We start from the raw sequence: 24,641 nt of genomic DNA on the forward strand, positions 1-24,641 counted from the left end.
CTACTGTAGGACTACTACCTACTATAGGACTACTATAGGACTACTACCTACTATAGGACTACTACCTACTATAGGACTACTATAGGACTACTACCTACTATCGGACTATTATAGGACTACTACCTACTATAGGACTACTACCTACTATAGGACTACTACCTACTATAGGACTACTATAGTTCTACTACCTACTATAGGACTACTATAAGACTACTACCTACTATAGGACTACTACCTACAATAGGACCACTATAGGACTACTATAGTACTACTACCTACTATACGACTACTACCTACTATAGGACTACTACCTACTATAAGACTACTATAGTACTACTACCTACTGTAGGACTACTACCTACTATAGGACTACTATAGGACTACTACCTACTATAGGACTACTACCTACTATAGGACTACTACCTACTGTAGGACTACTACCTACTATAGGACTACTATTGGACTACTACCTACTATAGGACTACTACCTACTATAGGACTACTACCTGCTATAGGACTACTATAGGACTACTACCTACTATAGGACTACTATAGGACTACTACGCACTATATGACTACTATAGGACTACGACCTACTGTAGGACAACTACCTACTATGGGACTAGTACCTACTATAGGACTACTATAGGACTACTACCTACTGCAGGACTACTGTAGGATTACTACCTACTATAGGACTACTACATGCTATAGGACTACTATAGGACTACTACCTAATATAGGACTACTACCTACTGTAGGACTACTACCTGCTATAGGACTAATGCCCACAATAGGACTACTATAGGATTACTACCTACTAAAGGACTACTACCTACTATAGGATTACTACCTACTATAGGACTACTATGGGACTACTACCTACTAAAGGACTACTACCTACCATAGCACTACTACCTACTATAGGACTACTATAGGACTACTACCTACTGTAGGACTACTACCTACTATAGGACTACTATAGGACTACTACCTACTATAGGACTACTACCTACTATAGGACTACTATAGGACTACTACCTACTATAGGACTATTATAGGACTACTACCTACTATAGGACTACTACCTACTATAGGACTACTACCTACTATAGGACTACTATAGTTCTACTACCTCCTATAGGACTACTACCTACAATAGGACCACTATAGGACTACTATAGTACTACTACCTACTATACGACTACTACCTACTATAGGACTACTACCTACTATAAGACTACTGTAGGACTACTACCTACTATGGGACTACTATAGGACTACTACCTACTATAGGACTACTACCTACTATAGGACTACTACCTACTGTAGGACTACTGCCTACTACAGGACTACTATAGGACTACTACCTACTGTAGGACTACCTACTATAGGACTACTACCTACTATAGGATTACTACCTACTATAGGACTACTACCTACTATAGGACTACTACCTACTATAGGACTACTAACCTACTATAGGACTACTACCTACCATAGGACTACTATAGGACAACTACCTACTATAGGACTACTATCTACTATAGGACTACTACCTACTATAGGACTACTATAGTTCTACAACCTACTATAGGACTACTATAAGACTACTACCTACTATAGGACTACTACCTACTATAGGACCACTATAGGACTACTATAGTACTACTACCTACTATACGACTACTACCTACTATAGGACTACTACCTACTATAAGACTACTATAGTACTACTACCTACTGTAGGACTACTACCTACTATAGGACTACTATAGGACTACTACCTACTATAGGACTACTACCTACTGTAGGACTACTATAGGACTACTTTAGTAGTACTACCTACTATAGGAGTAATGCCTACTATAGGACTACTATAGTACTACTACCTACTATAGGACTACTACCTACTATAGGACTACTATAGGACTACTACCTACTATAGGAGTACTACCTACTATAGGATTACTACCTACTATAGGACTACTACCTACTATAGGACTACTACCTACTATAGGACTACTACCTACTATAGGACTACTGTAGGACAACGACCTACTATAGGAATACTATAGGACTACTACCTACTATAGGATTACTACCTACTATAGGACTACTATAGGACTACTATAGTACTACTACCTACTATAGGACTACTACCTTCTATAAGACTACTATAGTACTACTACCTACTGTAGGAGTACTACCTACTATAGGACAACTATAGGACTGCTACCTACTATAGGACTACTACCTACTGTAGGACTACTGCCTACTATAGGACTACTATAGGACTACTACCTACTGTAGGACTACTATAGTACTACTACCTACTATAGGACTACTAAAGGACTACTACCTACTATAGGACTACTACCTACTATAGGATTACTACCTACTATAGGAGTACTGCCTACTATAGGACTACACTAGTACCACTACCTACTATAGGACTACTATAGTACTACTACCTACTATAGGATTACTGCCTACAATAGGACTACTATAGTACTACTACCTACTATAGGAATACTACCTACTATAGTACTACTACCTACTATAGGATTACTGCCTACTATAGGACTACTATAGTACTACTACCTACTATAGGACTACCACCTACTATAGGATTACTACCTACTATAGGAGTACTGCCTACTATAGGACTACTATAGTACCACTACCTAGGACTACTACCTACTATAAGACTACTATAGTACTACTACCTACTGTAGGACTACTACCTACTATAGGACAACTATAGGACTACTACCTACTATAGGACTACTACCTACTGTAGGACTACTGCCTACTATAGGACTACTATAGGACTACTACCTACTGTAGGACTACTATAGTACTACTACCTACTATAGGATTACTGCCTACTATAGGACTACTATAGTACTACTACCTACTATAGGATTTCTACCTACTATAGGAGTACTGCCTACTATAGGACTACTATAGTACCACTACCTACTATAGGACTACTACCTAATATAGGACTACTATAGGACTACTACCTACTATAGGACTACTACCTACTATAGGATTACTACCTACTATAGGACAACTACCTACTATAGGACTACTACCTACTATAGGACTACTATAGGACTACTACCTACTATATGACTACTATAGGACTACTACCTACTATAGGACTACTACCTATTATAGGACTACTACCTACTATAGGACTACTATAGGACTACTACCTACTATAGGACCACTATAGGTCTACTATAGTACTACTACCTACTATACGACTACTACCTACTATAGGACTACTACCTACTATAAGACTACTATAGGACTACTATAGTACTACTACCTACTATACGACTACTACCTACTATACGACTACTACCTACTATAGGACCACTATAGGAATACTATAGTACTACTACCTACTATACGACTACTACCTACTATAGGACTACTACCTACTATAAGACTACTATAGTTCTACTACCTACTGTAGGACTACTACCTACAATAGGACTACTATAGGACTACTACCTACTATAGGACTACTACCTACTATAGGACTACTACCTACTGTAGGACTACTGCCTACTATATGACTACTATAGGACTACTACCTACTGTAGGACTACTATAGGACTACTTTAGTAGTACTACCTATTATAGGAGTACTGCCTACTATAGGACTACTATAGTACTACTACCTACTATAGGACTACTACCTACTATTGGACTACTATAGGACTACTACCTACTATAGGACTACTACCTACTATAGGATTACTACCTACTATAGGACTACTACCTACTATAGGACTACTACCTACTATAGGACTACTATAGGACTACTACCTACTATAGGACAACTACCTACTATAGGACTACTACCTACTATAGGACTACTATAGTACTACTACCTACTATACGACTACTACCTACTATAGGACTACTACCTACTATAATACTACTATAGTACTACTACCTACTGTAGGACTACTACCTACTATAGGACTACTACCTACTATAGGACTACTATAGGGCTACTACCTACTATAGGACAACTACCTACTATAGGACTACTACCTACTATAGGACTACTATAGTACTACTACCTACTATACGACTACTACCTACTATAGGACTACTACCTACTATAAGACTACTATAGTACTACTACCTACTATAGGATTACTGCCTACTATAGGACTACTATAGTACTACTACCTACTATAGGACTACTATAGGACTACTACCTACTATAGGACTACTAAAGGACTACTACCTACTATAGGACTACTACCTACTATAAGATTACTACCTACTATAGTACTACTACCTACTATAGGACTACTACCTACTATAGGACTACTATAGGACTACTACCTACTATAGGACTACTACCTACTATAGGACTACGACCTACTTTAGGACTACTATAGGACTACTACCTACTATAGGACTACTACCTACTATAGGACTACTCTAGGACTACTACCTACTATAGGACTACTACCTACTATAGGACTACTACCTACTATAGGACTACTATAAGACTACTACCTACTGTAGGACTACTACCTACTATAGGACCACTATAGGACTACTATAGTACTACTACCTACTATACGACTACTACCTACTATAGGACTACGCTAGTACTACTACCTACTATAGGACTACTACCTACTATAGGACTACTACCTACTATAGGACTACTATAAGACTACTACCTACTATAGGACTACTACCTACTATAGGACCACTATAGGACTACTATAGTACTACTACCTACTATAGGACTACTACCTACTATAGGACTACTACCTACTATAAGACTACTATAGTACTACTACCAACTGTAGGACTACTATAGGACTACTATAGTACTACTACCTACTATAGGACTACTACCTACTATAGGACCACTATAGGACTACTATAGTACTACTACCTACTATAGGACTACTACCTACTATAGGACTACTACCTACTATAGGACTACTACCTACTGTAGGACTACTGCCTACTATAGGACTACTATAGGACTACTACCTACTGTAGGACTACTATAGGACTACTATAGTACTACTACCTACTATAGGATTACTGCCTACTATAGGACTACGATAGTACTACTACCTACTATAGGACTACTACAGGACTACTACCTACTATAGGACTACTAAAGGACTACTACCTACTATAGGACTACTACCTACTATAGGATTACTACCTACTATAGGACTACTACCTACTATAGGACTATTACCTACTATAAGACTACTATAGGACTACTATAGGACTACTACCTACTGTAGGACTACTATAGGACTACTATAGTACTACTACCTACTATAGGATTACTGCCTACTATAGGACTACGATAGTACTACTACCTACTATAGGACTACTATAGGACTACTACCTACTATAGGATTACTACCTACTATAGGACTACTACCTACTATAGGACTATTACCTACTATAGGACTACTATAGGACTACTATAGGACTACTACCTACTATAGGACTACTACCTACTATAGGACTACTACCTACTATAGGACTACTTTAGGACTACGACCTACAGTAGTCCCGTGGTCCCGTGTGGCTCAGTTGGTAGAGCATGGCGCTTGCAACGCCAGGGTTGTGGGTTCATTCCCCACGGTGGGACCAGGATGAATATGTATGAACTTTCCAATTTGTAAGTCGCTCTGGATAAGAGCGTCTGCTAAATGACTTAAATGTAATGTAAATGTACTATAGGACTACTATAGGACTACTACCTACTATAGGACTACTACCTACTATAGGACTACTATAGGACTACTACCTACTATAGGACTACTATAGGACTACTACCTACTATAGGACTACTACCTACTATAGGACTACTATAAGACTACTACCTACTATAGGACTACTACCTACTATAGGACTACTACCTACTATAGGACTACTACCTACTATAGGACTACTATAAGACTACTACCTACTATAGGACTACGACCTACTATAAGACTACTATAGTACTACTACCTACTGTAGGACTACTATAGGACTACTACCTACTGTAGGACTACTACCTACTATAGGACTACTACCTACTATAGGACTACTATAGGACTACTACCTACTATAGGAGTACTACCTACTATAGGACTACTACCTACTATAGGACTACTATAGGACTACTATAGGACTACTATAGGACTACTACCTACTATAGGACTACTACCTACTATAGGACTACTATAGGACTACTATAGTACTACTACCTACTATACGACTACTACCTACTATAGGACTACTACCTACTATAAGACTACTATAGTACTACTACCTACTGTAGGACTACTACCTACTATAGGACAACTATAGGACTACTACCTACTATAGGACTACTACCTACTATAGGACTACTGTAGGACTACGACCTACAGTAGTCCCGTGGTCCCGTGTGGCTCAGTTGGTAGAGCATGGCGCTTGCAACGCCAGGGTTGTGGGTTCATTCCCCACGGTGGGACCAGGATGAATATGTATGAACTTTCCAATTTGTAAGTCGCTCTGGATAAGAGCGTCTGCTAATGACTTAAATGTAATGTAAATGTACTATAGGACTACTATAGGACTACTACCTACTATAGGACTACTACCTACTATAGGACTACTCTAGGACTACTACCTACTATAGGACTACTATAGGACTACTACCTACTATAGGACTACTACCTACTATAGGACTACTATAAGACTACTACCTACTGTAGGACTACTACCTACTATAGGACTACTACCTACTATAGGACTACTACCTACTATAGGACTACTATAAGACTACTACCTACTATAGGACTACGACCTACTATAAGACTACTATAGTACTACTACCTACTGTAGGACTACTATAGGACTACTACCTACTGTAGGACTACTACCTACTATAGGACTACTACCTACTATAGGACTACTATAGGACTACTACCTACTATAGGAGTACTACCTACTATAGGACTACTACCTACTATAGGACTACTATAGGACTACTATAGGACTACTATAGGACTACTAACTACTATAGGACTACTACCTACTATAGGACTACTATAGGACTACTATAGTACTACTACCTACTATACGACTACTACCTACTATAGGACTACTACCTACTATAAGACTACTATAGTACTACTACCTACTGTAGGACTACTACCTACTATAGGACAACTATAGGACTACTACCTACTATAGGACTACTACCTACTGTAGGACTACTGCGTACTATAGGACTACTATAGGACTACTACCTACTGTAGGACTACTATAGTACTACTACCTACTATAGGACTACTACCTACTATAGGACTACTATAGTACTACTACCTACTATAGGACTACTACCTACTATAGGACTACTACCTACTATAGGACTACTACCTACTATAGGACTACTACCTACTGTAGGACCACTATAGGACTACTATAGTACTACTACCTACTATACGACTACTACCTACTATAGGACTACTACCTACTATAGGACTACTACCTACTATAGGACTACTACCTACTATAATACTACTACCTACTATAGGACTACTACCTACTGTAGGACTACTACCTACTATAGGACCACTATAGGACTACTATAGTACTACTACCTACTATACGACTACTACCTACTATAGGACTACTACCTACTATAGGACTACTACCTACTATAGGACTACTACCTACTATAGGACTACTACCTACTATAGGACCTCATAGATCCATTTACATGTTGGGGCTCATAGAGCCATTTACATGTTGGGGCTCATGGATCCATTTACATGTTGGGGCTCATAGAACTAACCTCCTGTCCTCTGTCCTCCAGTAGTGAACTAACCTCCTGTCCTCTGTCCTCCAGACCACCAGTAGTGAACTAACCTCCTGTCCTCTGTCCTCCAGACCACCAGTAGTGAACTAACCTCCTGTCCTCTGTCCTCCAGTAGTGAACTAACCTCCTGTCCTCTGTCCTCCAGACCACCAGTAGTGAACTAACCTCCTGTCCTCTGTCCTCCAGTAGTGAACTAACCTCCTGTCCTCTGTCCTCCAGACCACCAGTAGTGAACTAACCTCCTGTCCTCTGTCCTCCAGTAGTGAACTAACCTCCTGTCCTCTGTCCTCCAGACCACCAGTAGTGAACTAACCTCCTGTCCTCTGTCCTCCAGTAGTGAACTAACCTCCTGTCCTCTGTCCTCCAGACCACCAGTAGTGAACTAACCTCCTGTCCTCTGTCCTCCAGACCACCAGTAGTGAACTAACCTCCTGTCCTCTGTCCTCCAGTAGTGAACTAACCTCCTGTCCTCTGTCCTCCAGTAGTGAACTAACCTCCTGTTCTCTGTCCTCCAGACCACCAGTAGTGAACTAACCTCCTGTCCTCTGTCCACCAGTAGTGAACTAACCCCCTGTCCTCTGTCCTCCAGACCACCAGTAGTGAACTAACCTCCTGTCCTCTGTCCTCCAGACCACCAGTAGTGAACTAACCTCCTGTCCTCTGTCCTCCAGACCACCAGTAGTGAACTAACCTCCTGTCCTCTGTCCTCCAGACCACCAGTAGTGAACTAACCTCCTGTCCTCTGTCCTCCAGTAGTGAACTAACCTCCTGTCCTCTGTCCTCCAGTAGTGAACTAACCTCCTGTTCTCTGTCCTCCAGACCACCAGTAGTGAACTAACCTCCTGTCCTCTGTCCACCAGTAGTGAACTAACCCCCTGTCCTCTGTCCTCCAGACCACCAGTAGTGAACTAACCTCCTGTCCTCTGTCCTCCAGACCACCAGTAGTGAACTAACCTCCTGTCCTCTGTCCTCCAGACCACCAGTAGTGAACTAACCTCCTGTCCTCTGTCCTCCAGACCACCAGTAGTGAACTAACCTCCTGTCCTCTATCCTCCAGACCACCAGTAGTGAACTAACCTCCTGTCCTCTGTCCTCCAGTAGTGAACTAACCTCCTGTCCTCTGTCCTCCAGACCACTAGTAGTGAACTAACCTCCTGTCCTCTGTCCTCCAGACCACCAGTAGTGAACTAACCTCCTGTCCTCTGTCCTCCAGACCACCAGTAGTGAACTAACCTCCTGTCCTCTGTCCTCCAGACCACCAGTAGTGAACTAACCTCCTGTCCTCTGTCCTCCAGTAGTGAACTAACCTCCTGTCCTCTGTCCTCCAGACCACCAGTAGTGGCAGCAGCAGGATGAGTTCAGACGGGGGTGGCCGGCCGGCCAAGGTGGGTTCCCGGGTGGAGGTGATCGGGAAGGGGCACCGCGGCACAGTGGCATATATCGGTGCCACGCTCTTCTCCACAGGGAAGTGGGTGGGAGTGATCCTAGACGAGTCGAAGGGGAAGAACGATGGCACAGTCCAGGGGAAGAGATACTTCACCTGCCATGAGAACCATGGCATCTTCGTACGACAGTCACAGGTAGGTAAGACAACTGGGTTATGGTGACTGCATTATCATGGACCAGAACAGACAGGCCCGTGTGGGTTATGGTGACTGCATTATCATGGACCAGAACAGACAGGCCTGTGTGGGTTATGGTGACTGCATTATCAATGACCAGAACAGACAGGCCTGTGTGGGTTATGGTGACTGCATTATCAATGACCAGAACAGACAGGCCTGTGTGGGTTATGGTGACTGCATTATCATGGACCAGAACAGACAGGCCTGTGTGGGTTATGGTGACTGCATTATCAATGACCAGAACAGACAGGCCTGTGTGGGTTATAGTGACTGCATTATCATGGACCAGAACAGACAGGCCTGTGTGGGTTATGGTGACTGCATTATCAATGACCAGAACAGACAGGCCTGTGTGGGTTATGGTGACTGCATTATCATGGACCAGAACAGACAGGCCTGTGTGGGTTATGGTGACTGCATTATCAATGACCAGAACAGACAGGCCCGTGTGGGTTATGGTGACTGCATTATCAATGACCAGAACAGACAGGCCCGTGTGGGTTATGGTGACTGCATTATCATGGACCAGAACAGACAGGCCCGTGTGGGTTATGGTGACTGCATTATCATGGACCAGAACAGACAGGCCTGTGTGGGTTATGGTGACTGCATTATCATGGACCAGAACAGACAGGCCCGTGTGGGTTATGGTGACTGCATTATCAATGACCAGAACAGACAGGCCTGTGTGGGTTATGGTGACTGCATTATCAATGACCAGAACAGACAGGCCTGTGTGGGTTATGGTGACTGCATTATCATGGACCAGAACAGACAGGCCTGTGTGGGTTATGGTGACTGCATTATCAATGACCAGAACAGACAGGCCCGTGTGGGTTATGGTGACTGCATTATCAATGACCAGAACAGACAGGCCCGTGTGGGTTATGGTGACTGCATTATCATGGACCAGAACAGACAGGCCTGTGTGGGTTATGGTGACTGCATTATCATGGACCAGAACAGACAGGCCTGTGTGGGTTATGGTGACTGCATTATCATGGACCAGAACAGACAGGCCTGTGTGGGTTATGGTGACTGCATTATCATGGACCAGAACAGACAGGCCTGTGTGGGTTATGGTGACTGCATTATCATTGACCAGAACAGACAGGCCTGTGTGGGTTATGATGACGACCTGAAGCACCCTAGGTAACCTTATTACGCACACGCACACACACACACACACACACACACACACACACACACACACACACACACACACACACACACACACACACACACACACACACACACACACACACACACACACACACACACACACACACACACACACACACACACACAGGCATACACACATACGTTCTCATGACTATTCACGAGTGCCTGTGTGACCAAGATGGAGAGCTCCTGGGCTCATTGAGCCTGCAGGTGGGAGCTACAAAGGTTGCTGTGGATACCACAATAATTCATATTCAGTTGCTCTGTGATAAGATTTCATCTCTCTCCTCTTCCTCCTCCTCTCCTCTTTCCCTTTCCTCCTCTCCTCCTCCTCTCCTGTCCTCTTTCCTCTTCCTCTCCTCTCCTCTTCCTCTTCCTCTCCTCCTCCTCTCTTCCTCCTCCCCCCCTCTTCCTCCTCTTCTCCTCTTTCTCCTCCTCTCTTTCTCCTCCTCTACTCTCCTCTCCTCTTTCCCTTTCCTCCTCCCCTCCCCTCCTCGTCTTGTCTCCTCTCCTCCCCTCTCCTCTCCTCTCCTCTTTCTCCTCCTCTCCTCTCTTATTTCTCCTCCTCTCCCCTCTTCTCCTCTCCTCTCCTCCTCGCTCCATCAGATCCAGCTGGTTGATGATGGAGCAGACACCACCTCTCCTGACACCCCAGAACCGGCCTCCAACAAGGTCCCCAAACACGGTGATGACACAGAGAGGCTTGAGGATCAGAGAGGCTTGAGGATAAGAGAGGCTTGAGGATCAGAGAGGCTTGAGGATCAGAGAGGCTTGAGGATCAGAGAGGCTTGAGGATCAGAGAGGCTTGACGATCAGAGAGGCTTGAGGATCAGAGAGGCTTGAGGATCAGAGAGGTTTGAGGATCAGAGAGGCTTGAGGATCAGAGAGGCTTGAGGATCAGAGAGGCTTGAGGATCAGAGAGGCTTGAGGATCAGGGAGGCTTGAGGATCAGAGAGGCTTGAGGATCAGAGAGGCTTGAGGATCAGGGAGGCTTGAGGATCAGAGAGGCTTGAGTTATTGCTTGAGGATCAGAGAGGCTTGAGTTATTATTATTCCTGGAATAGTACACTGATTAGGTTTCAATCATCATTCTCAACAAATGAAAGGATGTGAACTTGTGAGGGACAGGGCAGGAGACGTGTGTGTGTGAACATCTCTCTCTCTCTCTCTCTCTCTCTCTCTCTATTAGAGACCAGAGACTGTGTCTGAGGTACTGCTTGGTATAGAGGTGCCAATGGGCCGTTGCCATGGTTACAGCTGACTTCTGGGGGGGGGGGGGGGGGTATTCTGTTTTTGGAAATGACACAGAGAGAGAGGAGAGAGAGGAGAGAGAGAGAGAGGAGAGAGAGGAGAGAGAGAGAGAGGAGAGAGAGGAGGGCCCTGGTCAACAGTAGTGCTCTATATAGGGAATAGGGTTCCATACTCAGATTCAGGGAATCTCTCTCTCTGTCTCTCAATTCAATTCAATTCGCTTTATTGGCATGACGTAACAATGTACATATTGCCAAAGCTTATTTTGGATATTTACAATATAAAAAGGAGCATCAAAATTGTCAACGGGACAACAGTAACAACAGTAACCAAGTGTCAAAATAACCAACACATTCAACAATAACAATAAACATACAGTAGAGGACATGTGCAGGTTGATTGGTCTGTCAGACACTGTCCCTCAACTTATGGCAGGCAGCAATGTAGTGCGCTGCCAACCCACAGCTCTCTGCGTCCTCCCCCAACAGGACGGGTAGCCTACTCTCATCAGAGAGGTCTTTGAAACCCACAGCTCTCTGCGTCCTCCCCCAACAGGACGGGTAGCCTACTCTCATCAGAGAGGTCTTTGAACCCCACAGCTCTCTGCGTCCTCCCCCAACAGGACTGGTAGCCTACTCTCATCAGAGAGGTCTTTGAAACCCACAGCTCTCTGCGTCCTCCCCCAACAGGACGGGTAGCCTACTCTCATCAGAGAGGTCTTTGAAACCTTGAATAAGGGCTTAACATTTGGGGAAATGACACTCTCTAATTGTTTTATATTTTTGACATTTTGTCAGGAAATGCAGCTCCGTCTCAGGTTCTGCTGTTGTACAGTGGTTGCACAGCCTTTCCTCTACAGGGAGCCAGGTTTTCCTGTGTCTACCCTTCTCAATGGCAAGGCTGTGCTCACTGAGCCTGTACTTTGTCAAGGTTTATCTAAGGTTTTGATCAGTAACCATGGTCAAATATTTAGTCACCGTGTACTGTCGATTTAGGGCCAGATAGCACTGCATTTTGCTTTGTGTTTGTGTTTCCCAATAAGCAATGTAGTTTTGTTTTGACTGTGTTGTAATTTGATTTATTCTGATTGATTGGATGTTCTGGTCCTGAGGCTTCAGTGTGTTAGTAGAACAGGTTAGTGAACTCAGCCCCAGGACCAGCTGGATGAGGGGACTGAGGCTTCAGTGTGTTAGTAGAACAGGTTAGTGAACTCAGCCCCAGGACCAGCTGGATGAGGGGACTGAGGCTTCAGTGTGTTAGTAGAACAGGTTTGTGAACTCAGCCCCAGGACCAGCTGGATGAGGGGACTGAGGCTTCAGTGTGTTAGTAGAACAGGTTAGTGAACTCAGCCCCAGGACCAGCTGGATGAGGGGACTGAGGCTTCAGTGTGTTAGTAGAACAGGTTTGTGAACTCAGCCCCAGGACCAGCTGGATGAGGGGACTGAGGCTTCAGTGTGTTAGTAGAACAGGTTAGTGAACTCAGCCCCAGGACCAGCTGGATGAGGGGTCTGAGGCTTCAGTGTGTTAGTAGAACAGGTTAGTGAACTCAGCCCCAGGACCAGCTGGATGAGGGGACTGAGGCTTCAGTGTGTTAGTAGAACAGGTTTGTGAACTCAGCCCCAGGACCAGCTGGATGAGGGGACTGAGGCTTCAGTGTGTTAGTAGAACAGGTTAGTGAACTCAGCCCCAGGACCAGCTGGATGAGGGGACTGAGGCTTCAGTGTGTTAGTAGAACAGGTTAGTGAACTCAGGTCCAGCTGGATGAGGGGACTGAGGCTTTAGTGTGTTAGTAGAACAGGTTAGTGAACTCAGCCCCAGGACCAGCTGGATGAGGGGACTGAGGCTTCAGTGTGTTAGTAGAACAGGTTAGTGAACTCAGCCCCAGGACCAGCTGGATGAGGGGTCTGAGGCTTCAGTGTGTTAGTAGAACAGGTTAGTGAACTCAGCCCCAGGACCAGCTGGATGAGGGGTCTGAGGCTTCAGTGTGTTAGTAGAACAGGTTAGTGAACTCAGCCCCAGGACCAGCTGGATGAGGGGACTGAGGCTTCAGTGTGTTAGTAGAACAGGTTAGTGAACAGCCCCAGGACCAGCTGGATGAGGGGACTCTTTTCTTTGCTCAGCTCTTGGCATTGCAGGGCTTGGTAGTGATATGAGAGGGGGTCACTGTATTTTAGATGTTTTTATTATTCGTTGATATTGGCCTAAAGACTATATCTTTATGCCTCTCTCTCTCACTAAATCACTTTCTGTCTCTTTCTCTCTCCTCAGAGATCCTGGAGACACTCAAGTCCACTAAACTGGTGAGTAAGACAGACAGTTACAGACGGGAAGCAGGGCCAGCTCTCTCTTGCCCTCTCAGTCTCTCTCTCTCTTTCTCTCTTTCTCTCTTTCTCTCTTTCTCCTCTCTCTCTCTCTCTCTCTCTCTCTCTCTCTCTCTCTCTCTCTCTCTCTCTTTCTCTCTTTCTCCTCTCTCTCTCTCTTTCTCTCTCTCTCTCTCTCTCTCTCTCTCTCTCTCTCTCTCTCTCTCTCTCTCTCTCTCTCTCTCTCTCTCTCTCTCTCTCTCTCTCTCTCTCTCTCTCTCTCTCTCTCTCTCTCTCTCTCTCTCTCTCTCTCTCTCTCTCTCTCTCTCTCTCTCTCTCTCTCTCTCTCTCTCTTTCTCCTCTCTCTCTCTCTCTTTCTCCTCTCTCTCTTTCTCCTCGCTGTCTTTCTCTCGCTCTCTTTTTCCTCTCCAGGGAGTTTTTTCCTCTGCAGCAGACAGAGGTAACATGAGGAGGATATGAAATCCCTGTTCTGACCAGTAGATGGCAGCAGTTATTCACACTGAAGTAGATGTGGCCCCAGTCAGACATTTCCCCTCAGCCTGCTGCTGCTGAGTCATGGTGGCCATGACACTTCCTGTCTGTCTGTCTCTGAAGACCTGGTTCACCTAACTCTGCGTCTTTACTTCCCCCTCTTCCTCCTCTCCCCTGCTCCCCTTCTTCCTCTTCTCTCTTCCTCCTCTCTTCCTCCCCCTCTTCCCCATCTCTCTCCTCCTGCCTGCTCTCCCTCTACCTCCTCTCTCCTACCTTTGACTCCTCCTCTTCCTCCTCTCTTCCTCCCCCTCTTCCTCATCTCTCTCCTCCTGCCTGCTCTCCCTCTACCTCCTCTCTCCTACCTTTGACTCCTCCTCTTCCTCCTCTCTTCCACCTCTCTTCCTCCTCCTCTTCCATCTCTCTCTACTCCCCCTCTTCCTCCCCCTCTTCCTTCTGCTCTCTCTCTCTCCTCTCTCCTGATCCCCCTCTCAGGTCTCAAAATTCAGACAGAGACCCAGGAGGGAATGGTGACTGGCGTGAAGACAGACACTCTTCAGAGCTAGTAGACTAGTACACTAGAGAATAGTAGACTAATAGACTAGTAGAATAGTAGACTAATAGAATAGTAGAATAGTAGACTAGTAGACTAGACTAGAGAATAGTAGACTAGTAGACTAGACTAGAGAATAGTAGACTAGTAGACTAGACTAGAGAATAGTAGACTAGTAGACTAGTGGACTAGACTAGAGAATAGTAGACTAGTAGACTAGACTAGAGAATAGTAGACTAGTAGACTAGTGGACTAGACTAGAGAATAGTAGACTAGTAGACTAGACTAGAGAATAGTAGACTAGTAGACTAGTGGACTAGACTAGAGAATAGTAGACTAGTAGACTAGACTAGAGAATAGTAGACTAGTAGACTAGACTAGAGAATAGTAGACTAGTAGACTAGACTAGAGAATAGTAGACTAGTAGACTAGTAGACTAGACTAGAGAATAGTAGACTAGTAGACTAGACTAGAGAATAGTAGACTAGTAGACTAGACTAGAGAATAGTAGACTAGTAGACTAGTAGACTAGAGAATAGTAGACTAGTAGACTAGACTAGAGAATAGTAGACTAGTAGACTAGACTAGAGACTAGTAGACTAGACTAGAGACTAGTAGACTAGTAGACTAGAGAATAGTAGACTAGACTAGAGAATAGTAGACTAGTAGACTAGACTAGAGAATAGTAGACTAGACTAGAGAATAGTAGACTAGTAGACTAGACTAGAGAATAGTAGACTAGACTAGAGAATAGTAGACTAGTAGACTAGACTAGAGAATAGTAGACTAGTAGACTAGTAGACTAGTAGACTAGACTAGAGAATAGTAGACTAGTAGACTAGTAGACTAGTAGACTAGACTAGAGAATAGTAGACTAGACTAGAGACTAGTAGACTAGACTAGAGAATAGTAGACTAGTAGACTAGTGGACTAGACTAGAGAATAGTAGACTAGTAGACTAGTGGACTAGACTAGAGAATAGTAGACTAGTGGACTAGTAGACTAGACTAGAGAATAGTAGACTAGTACACTAGACTAGAGAATAGTAGACTAGTAGACTAGACTAGAGAATAGTAGACTAGTACACTAGACTAGAGAATAGTAGACTAGTAGACTAGTACACTAGACTAGAGAATAGTAGACTAGTAGACTAGACTAGAGAATAGTAGACTAGTAGACTAGACTAGAGAATAGTAGACTAGTACACTAGACTAGAGAATAGTAGACTAGTAGACTAGTACACTAGACTAGAGAATAGTAGACTAGTAGACTAGACTAGAGAATAGTAGACTAGTACACTAGACTAGAGAATAGTAGACTAGTAGACTAGACTAGAGAATAGTAGACTAGTACACTAGACTAGAGAATAGTAGACTAGTAGACTAGTAGACTAGTACACTAGACTAGAGAATAGTAGACTAGTAGACTAGACTAGAGAATAGTAGACTAGTAGACTAGTACACTAGACTAGAGAATAGTAGACTAGTAGACTAGACTAGAGAATAGTAGACTAGTAGACTAGTACACTAGACTAGAGAATAGTAGACTAGTAGACTAGACTAGAGAATAGTAGACTAGTAGACTAGACTAGAGAATAGTAGACTAGTACACTAGACTAGAGAATAGTAGACTAGTAGACTAGTAGACTAGTACACTAGACTAGAGAATAGTAGACTAGTAGACTAGACTAGAGAATAGTAGACTAGTAGACTAGACTAGAGAATAGTAGAATAGTAGACTAGTAGACTAGACTAGAGAATAGTAGACTAGTAGACTAGTAGACTAGTAGACTAGACTAGAGAATAGTAGACTAGTAGACTAGACTAGAGAATAGTAGACTAGTAGACTAGACTAGAGAATAGTAGACTAGTAGACTAGACTAGAGAATAGTAGACTAGTAGACTAGACTAGAGAATAGTAGACTAGAGACTAGTAGACTAGACTAGAGAATAGTAGACTAGTAGACTAGTAGACTAGTAGACTAGACTAGAGAATAGTAGACTAGTAGACTAGACTAGAGAATAGTAGACTAGTAGACTAGACTAGAGAATAGTAGACTAGTAGACTAGACTAGAGAATAGTAGACTAGTAGACTAGACTAGAGAATAGTAGACTAGTAGACTAGTAGACTAGACTAGAGAATAGTAGAATAGTAGACTAGTAGACTAGACTAGAGAATAGTAGACTAGTAGACTAGACTAGAGAATAGTAGACTAGTAGACTAGACTAGAGAATAGTAGACTAGTAGACTAGTAGACTAGTACACTAGACTAGAGAATAGTAGACTAGTAGACTAGACTAGAGAATAGTAGACTAGTAGACTAGACTAGAGAATAGTAGAATAGTAGACTAGTAGACTAGACTAGAGAATAGTAGACTAGTAGACTAGTAGACTAGTAGACTAGACTAGAGAATAGTAGACTAGTAGACTAGACTAGAGAATAGTAGACTAGTAGACTAGACTAGAGAATAGTAGACTAGTAGACTAGACTAGTAGACTAGACTAGAGAATAGTAGACTAGTAGACTAGACTAGAGAATAGTAGACTAGTAGACTAGTAGACTAGTAGACTAGACTAGAGAATAGTAGACTAGTAGACTAGACTAGAGAATAGTAGACTAGTAGACTAGACTAGAGAATAGTAGACTAGTAGACTAGACTAGAGAATAGTAGACTAGTAGACTAGTAGACTAGACTAGAGAATAGTAGAATAGTAGACTAGTAGACTAGACTAGAGAATAGTAGACTAGTAGACTAGACTAGAGAATAGTAGACTAGTAGACTAGACTAGAGAATAGTAGACTAGTAGACTAGTAGACTAGACTAGAGAATAGTAGACTAGTAGACTAGTAGACTAGTAGACTAGACTAGAGAATAGTAGACTAGTAGACTAGTCTAGAGAATAGTAGACTAGTAGACTAGACTAGAGAATAGTAGACTAGTAGACTAGACTAGAGAATAGTAGACTAGTAGGCTAGTAGACTAGAGAATAGTAGACTAGTAGACTAGACTAGAGAATAGTAGACTAGTAGACTAGACTAGAGAATAGTAGACTAGTAGACTAGTAGACTAGACTAGAGAATAGTAGACTAGTAGACTAGTAGACTAGTAGACTAGACTAGAGATTAGTAGACTAGTAGACTAGACTAGAGAATAGTAGACTAGTAGACTAGTAGACTAGACTAGAGAATAGTAGACTAGTAGACTAGACTAGTAGACTAGTAGACTAGTAGACTAGTAGACTAGTACACTAGACTAGAGAATAGTAGACTAGTAGACTAGACTAGAGAATAGTAGACTAGTAGACTAGTACACTAGACTAGAGAATAGTAGACTAGTAGACTAGACTAGAGAATAGTAGACTAGTAGACTAGACTAGAGAATAGTAGAATAGTACACTAGACTAGAGAATAGTAGACTAGTAGACTAGTAGACTAGTACACTAGACTAGAGAATAGTAGACTAGTAGACTAGACTAGAGAATAGTAGACTAGTAGACTAGACTAGAGAATAGTAGAATAGTAGACTAGTAGACTAGACTAGAGAATAGTAGACTAGTAGACTAGTAGACTAGTAGACTAGACTAGAGAATAGTAGACTAGTAGACTAGACTAGAGAATAGTAGACTAGTAGACTAGACTAGAGAATAGTAGACTAGTAGACTAGACTAGAGAATAGTAGACTAGTAGACTAGACTAGAGAATAGTAGACTAGAGACTAGTAGACTAGACTAGAGAATAGTAGACTAGTAGACTAGTAGACTAGTAGACTAGACTAGAGAATAGTAGACTAGTAGACTAGACTAGAGAATAGTAGACTAGTAGACTAGACTAGAGAATAGTAGACTAGTAGACTAGACTAGAGAATAGTAGACTAGTAGACTAGACTAGAGAATAGTAGACTAGTAGACTAGTAGACTAGACTAGAGAATAGTAGAATAGTAGACTAGTAGACTAGACTAGAGAATAGTAGACTAGTAGACTAGACTAGAGAATAGTAGACTAGTAGACTAGACTAGAGAATAGTAGACTAGTAGACTAGTACACTAGACTAGAGAATAGTAGACTAGTAGACTAGACTAGAGAATAGTAGACTAGTAGACTAGACTAGAGAATAGTAGAATAGTAGACTAGTAGACTAGACTAGAGAATAGTAGACTAGTAGACTAGTAGACTAGTAGACTAGACTAGAGAATAGTAGACTAGTAGACTAGACTAGAGAATAGTAGACTAGTAGACTAGACTAGAGAATAGTAGACTAGTAGACTAGACTAGTAGACTAGACTAGAGAATAGTAGACTAGTAGACTAGACTAGAGAATAGTAGACTAGTAGACTAGTAGACTAGACTAGAGAATAGTAGACTAGTAGACTAGACTAGAGAATAGTAGACTAGTAGACTAGACTAGAGAATAGTAGACTAGTAGACTAGACTAGAGAATAGTAGACTAGTAGACTAGTAGACTAGACTAGAGAATAGTAGAATAGTAGACTAGTAGACTAGACTAGAGAATAGTAGACTAGTAGACTAGACTAGAGAATAGTAGACTAGTAGACTAGACTAGAGAATAGTAGACTAGTAGACTAGTAGACTAGACTAGAGAATAGTAGACTAGTAGACTAGTAGACTAGTAGACTAGACTAGAGAATAGTAGACTAGTAGACTAGTCTAGAGAATAGTAGACTAGTAGACTAGACTAGAGAATAGTAGACTAGTAGACTAGACTAGAGAATAGTAGACTAGTAGACTAGACTAGAGAATAGTAGACTAGTAGACTAGTAGAAAAGTAGACTAGACTAGAGATTAGTAGACTAGTAGACTAGACTAGAGAATAGTAGACTAGTAGACTAGACTAGAGAATAGTAGACTAGTAGACTAGACTAGTAGACTAGTAGACTAGTAGGCTAGTAGACTAGTAGGCTAGTAGACTAGTAGACTAGAGAATAGTAGACTAGTAGACTAGACTAGTAGACTAGTAGACTAGTAGGCTAGTAGACTAGTAGGCTAGTAGACTAGTAGACTAGAGAATAGTAGACTAGTAGGCTAGTAGACTAGAGAATAGTAGACTAGTAGGCTAGTAGACTAGTAGACTAGAGAATAGTAGACTAGTAGGCTAGTAGACTAGAGAATAGTAGACTAGTAGACTAGTAGACTAGTAGGCTAGTAGACTAGTAGACTAGAGAATAGTAGACTAGTAGGCTAGTAGACTAGAGAATAGTAGACTAGTAGACTAGTAGGCTAGTAGACTAGTAGACTAGTACACTAGACTAGAGAATAGTAGACTAGTAGACTAGTACACTAGACTAGAGAATAGTAGACTAGTAGACTAGACTAGAGAATAGTAGACTAGTAGACTAGACTAGAGAATAGTAGACTAGTAGACTAGACTAGAGAATAGTAGACTAGTAGACTAGACTAGAGAATAGTAGACTAGTAGACTAGACTAGAGAATAGTAGACTAGTAGACTAGACTAGAGAATAGTAGACTAGTAGACTAGACTAGAGAATAGTAGACTAGTAGACTAGACTAGAGAATAGTAGACTAGTAGACTAGACTAGAGAATAGTAGACTAGTAGACTAGAGACTAGTAGACTAGACTAGATACTAGTAGACTAGTACACTAGACTAGAGAATAGTAGACTAGTAGACTAGTAGACTAGTAGACTAGTAGACTAGACTAGAGAATAGTAGACTAGTAGACTAGTAGACTAGACTAGAGAATAGTAGACTAGTAGACTAGACTAGAGAATAGTAGACTAGTAGACTAGACTAGAGAATAGTAGACTAGTAGACTAGTAGACTAGTAGACTAGACTAGAGACTAGTAGACTAGTAGACTAGTAGACTAGACTAGAGAATAGTAGACTAGTAGACTAGACTAGAGAATAGTAGACTAGTAGACTAGACTAGAGAATAGTAGACTAGTAGACTAGACTAGAGAATAGTAGACTAGTAGGCTAGTAGACTAGAGAATAGTAGACAGGTAGACTAGACTAGAGAATAGTAGACTAGTAGACTAGACTAGAGAATAGTAGACTAGTAGACTAGACTAGAGAATAGTAGACTAGTAGACTAGTAGACTAGTAGACTAGACTAGAGAATAGTAGACTAGTAGACTAGACTAGAGAATAGTAGACTAGTAGACTAGTAGACTAGACTAGAGAATAGTAGACTAGTAGACTAGACTAGTAGACTAGTAGACTAGTAGACTAGTAGGCTAGTAGACTATTAGGCTAGTAGACTAGTAGACTAGAGAATAGTAGACTAGTAGACTAGACTAGTAGACTAGTAGACTAGTAGACTAGTAGACTAGTAGGCTAGTAGACTAGTAGGCTAGTAGACTAGTAGACTAGAGAATAGTAGACTAGTAGGCTAGTAGACTAGAGAATAGTAGACTAGTAGGCTAGTAGACTAGTAGACTAGAGAATAGTAGACTAGTAGGCTAGTAGACTAGAGAATAGTAGACTAGTAGGCTAGTAGACTAGTAGGCTAGTAGACTAGTAGACTAGAGAATAGTAGACTAGTAGGCTAGTAGACTAGAGAATAGTAGACTAGTAGGCTAGTAGACTAGAGAATAGTAGACTAGTAGACTAGAGAATAGTAGACTAGTAGACTAGTAGGCTAGTAGACTAGTAGACTAGTACACTAGACTAGAGAATAGTAGACTAGTAGACTAGTAGACTAGTAGACTAGTACACTAGACTAGAGAATAGTAGACTAGTAGGCTAGTGGACTAGTAGACTAGTACACTAGACTAGAGAATAGTAGACTAGAGACTAGTAGACTAGACTAGAGAAGAGTAGACTAGAGGCTAGTAGACTAGACTAGAGAATAGTAGACTAGTAGACTAGTAGGCTAGTAGACTAGTAGACTAGTACACTAGACTAGAGAATAGTAGACTAGAGACTAGTAGACTAGTAGACTAGAGACTAGTAGGCTAGACTAGATACTAGTAGACTAGTACACTAGACTAGAGAATAGTAGACTAGTGGACTAGTAGACTAGTAGACTAGTACACTAGACTAGAGAATAGTAGACTAGTAGACTAGACTAGAGAATAGTAGACTAGTAGACTAGACTAGAGAATAGTAGACTAGTAGACTAGACTAGAGAATAGTAGACTAGTAGACTAGACTAGAGAATAGTAGACTAGTAGACTAGTAGACTAGACTAGAGAATAGTAGACTAGTAGACTAGTAGACTAGTAGACTAGACTAGAGAATAGTAGACTAGTAGACTAGACTAGAGAATAGTAGACTAGTAGACTAGACTAGAGAATAGTAGACTAGTAGACTAGACTAGAGAATAGTAGACTAGTAGGCTAGTAGACTAGAGAATAGTAGACTAGTAGACTAGACTAGAGAATAGTAGACTAGTAGACTAGACTAGAGAATAGTAGACTAGTAGACTAGACTAGAGAATAGTAGACTAGTAGACTAGACTAGAGAATAGTAGACTAGTAGACTAGTAGACTAGTAGACTAGACTAGAGAATAGTAGACTAGTAGACTAGACTAGAGAATAGTAGACTAGTAGACTAGTAGACTAGACTAGAGAATAGTAGACTAGTAGACTAGTAGGCTAGTAGACTAGTAGGCTAGTAGACTAGTAGACTAGAGAATAGTAGACTAGTAGACTAGACTAGTAGACTAGTAGACTAGTAGACTAGTAGGCTAGTAGACTAGTAGGCTAGTAGACTAGTAGACTAGAGAATAGTAGACTAGTAGGCTAGTAGACTAGAGAATAGTAGACTAGTAGGCTAGTAGACTAGAGAATAGTAGACTAGTAGGCTAGTAGACTAGTAGACTAGAGAATAGTAGACTAGTAGGCTAGTAGACTAGAGAATAGTAGACTAGTAGACTAGTAGGCTAGTAGACTAGTAGACTAGTACACTAGACTAGAGAATAGTAGACTAGTAGACTAGTAGACTAGTAGACTAGTACACTAGACTAGAGAATAGTAGACTAGTAGGCTAGTAGACTAGTAGACTAGTACACTAGACTAGAGAATAGTAGACTAGAGACTAGTAGACTAGACTAAAGAATAGTAGACTAGAGACTAGTAGACTAGTAGACTAGAGACTAGTAGGCTAGTAGACTAGAGACTAGTAGACTAGTAGACTAGAGACTAGTAGGCTAGTAGATTAGTAGGCTAGTAGACTAGTAGTTTAGTAGACTAATAGGCTAGTAGACTAGAGACTAGTAGACTAGTAGGCTAGTAGATAAAAGACTAGTAGGCTAGTAGACTAGAGACTAGTGGACTAGAGACTAGTAGGCTAGTAGACTAGTAGACTAGAGACTAGTAGGCTAGTAGGATAGTAGACTAGAGACTAGTAGACTAGTAGACTAGTAGACTAGTAGGCTAGTAGACTAGAGACTAGTAGACTAGTAGGCTAGTAGACTAGTATGCTAGTAGACTAGTAGGCTAGTAGACTAGTAGACTAGTATGCTAGTAGACTAATAGAAAAGTAGACTAGTAGGCTAGTAAACTAGTAGTTTAGTAGACTGGTAGACTAGTAGACTAGAGGCTAGTAGACTAGAGACTAGTAGGCTAGTAGGCTAGTAGACTAGTAGACTAGTAGACTAGAGACTAGTAGACTAGGGGCTAGTAGACTAGAGGCAGGTAGACTAGAGACTAGTAGACTAGTAGGCTAGTAGACTAGAGGCTAGTAGACTAGAGACTAGTAGACTAGTAGGCTAGTAGACTAGGGACTTTTAGTCTAGTAGACTAGAGACTAGTGGACTAGTAGACTAGTCGACTAGAGACTAGTGGATTAGAGACTAGTAGACTAGTAGTCTAGAGACTAGTGGACTAGTAGACTAGTAGGCTAGTAGACTAGAGACTAGTAGACTAGAGACTAGTAGACTAGTAGGCTAGTAGACTAGAGACTATTAGACTAGAGACTAGTAGACTAGAGACTAGTAGACTAGAGACTAGTAGACTAGTAGACTAGAGACTAGTAGGCTGGTAGACTAGAAGGCTAGTAGACTAGGGACTAGTAGACTAGAGGCTAGTAGACTAGTAGGCTAGTAGACTAGAGACTAGTAGGCTTGTAGAGTAGTAGACTAGAGACTAGTGGACTAGTAGACTAGTCGACTAGAGACTAGTGGATTAGAGACTAGTAGACTAGTAGTCTAGAGACTAGTGGACTAGTAGACTAGTAGGCTAGTAGACTAGAGACTAGTAGACTAGAGACTAGTAGACTAGTAGGCTAGTAGACTAGAGACTATTAGACTAGAGACTAGTAGACTAGAGACTAGTAGACTAGAGGCTAGTAGACTAGAGACTAGTAGACTAGTAGACTAGAGACTAGTAGGCTGGTAGACTAGTAGGCTAGTAGACTAGGGACTAGTAGACTAGAGGCTAGTAG

The 24,641-nt window shown here is 41.8% G+C and overlaps 1 protein-coding gene across 1 annotated transcript in view; it reads left to right on the forward strand.

Annotated features, from left to right (window-relative positions):
- Positions 1-24,641, forward strand: part of LOC129813312 (dynactin subunit 1-like) — a 75,160-nt gene that overhangs the window by 44,452 nt on the left and 6,067 nt on the right. The window contains exons 2-4 of the mRNA XM_055865654.1: positions 9,202-9,453; positions 11,287-11,365; positions 14,200-14,231. Of these exons, the coding sequence (XP_055721629.1) occupies positions 9,202-9,453; positions 11,287-11,365; positions 14,200-14,231 (363 nt within the window). The remainder of the gene's footprint in view (positions 1-9,201; positions 9,454-11,286; positions 11,366-14,199; positions 14,232-24,641) is intronic.

Source organism: Salvelinus fontinalis, chromosome 16 (genome assembly GCF_029448725.1).
Source record: "Salvelinus fontinalis isolate EN_2023a chromosome 16, ASM2944872v1, whole genome shotgun sequence".
NCBI lineage: Eukaryota > Metazoa > Chordata > Actinopteri > Salmoniformes > Salmonidae > Salvelinus > Salvelinus fontinalis.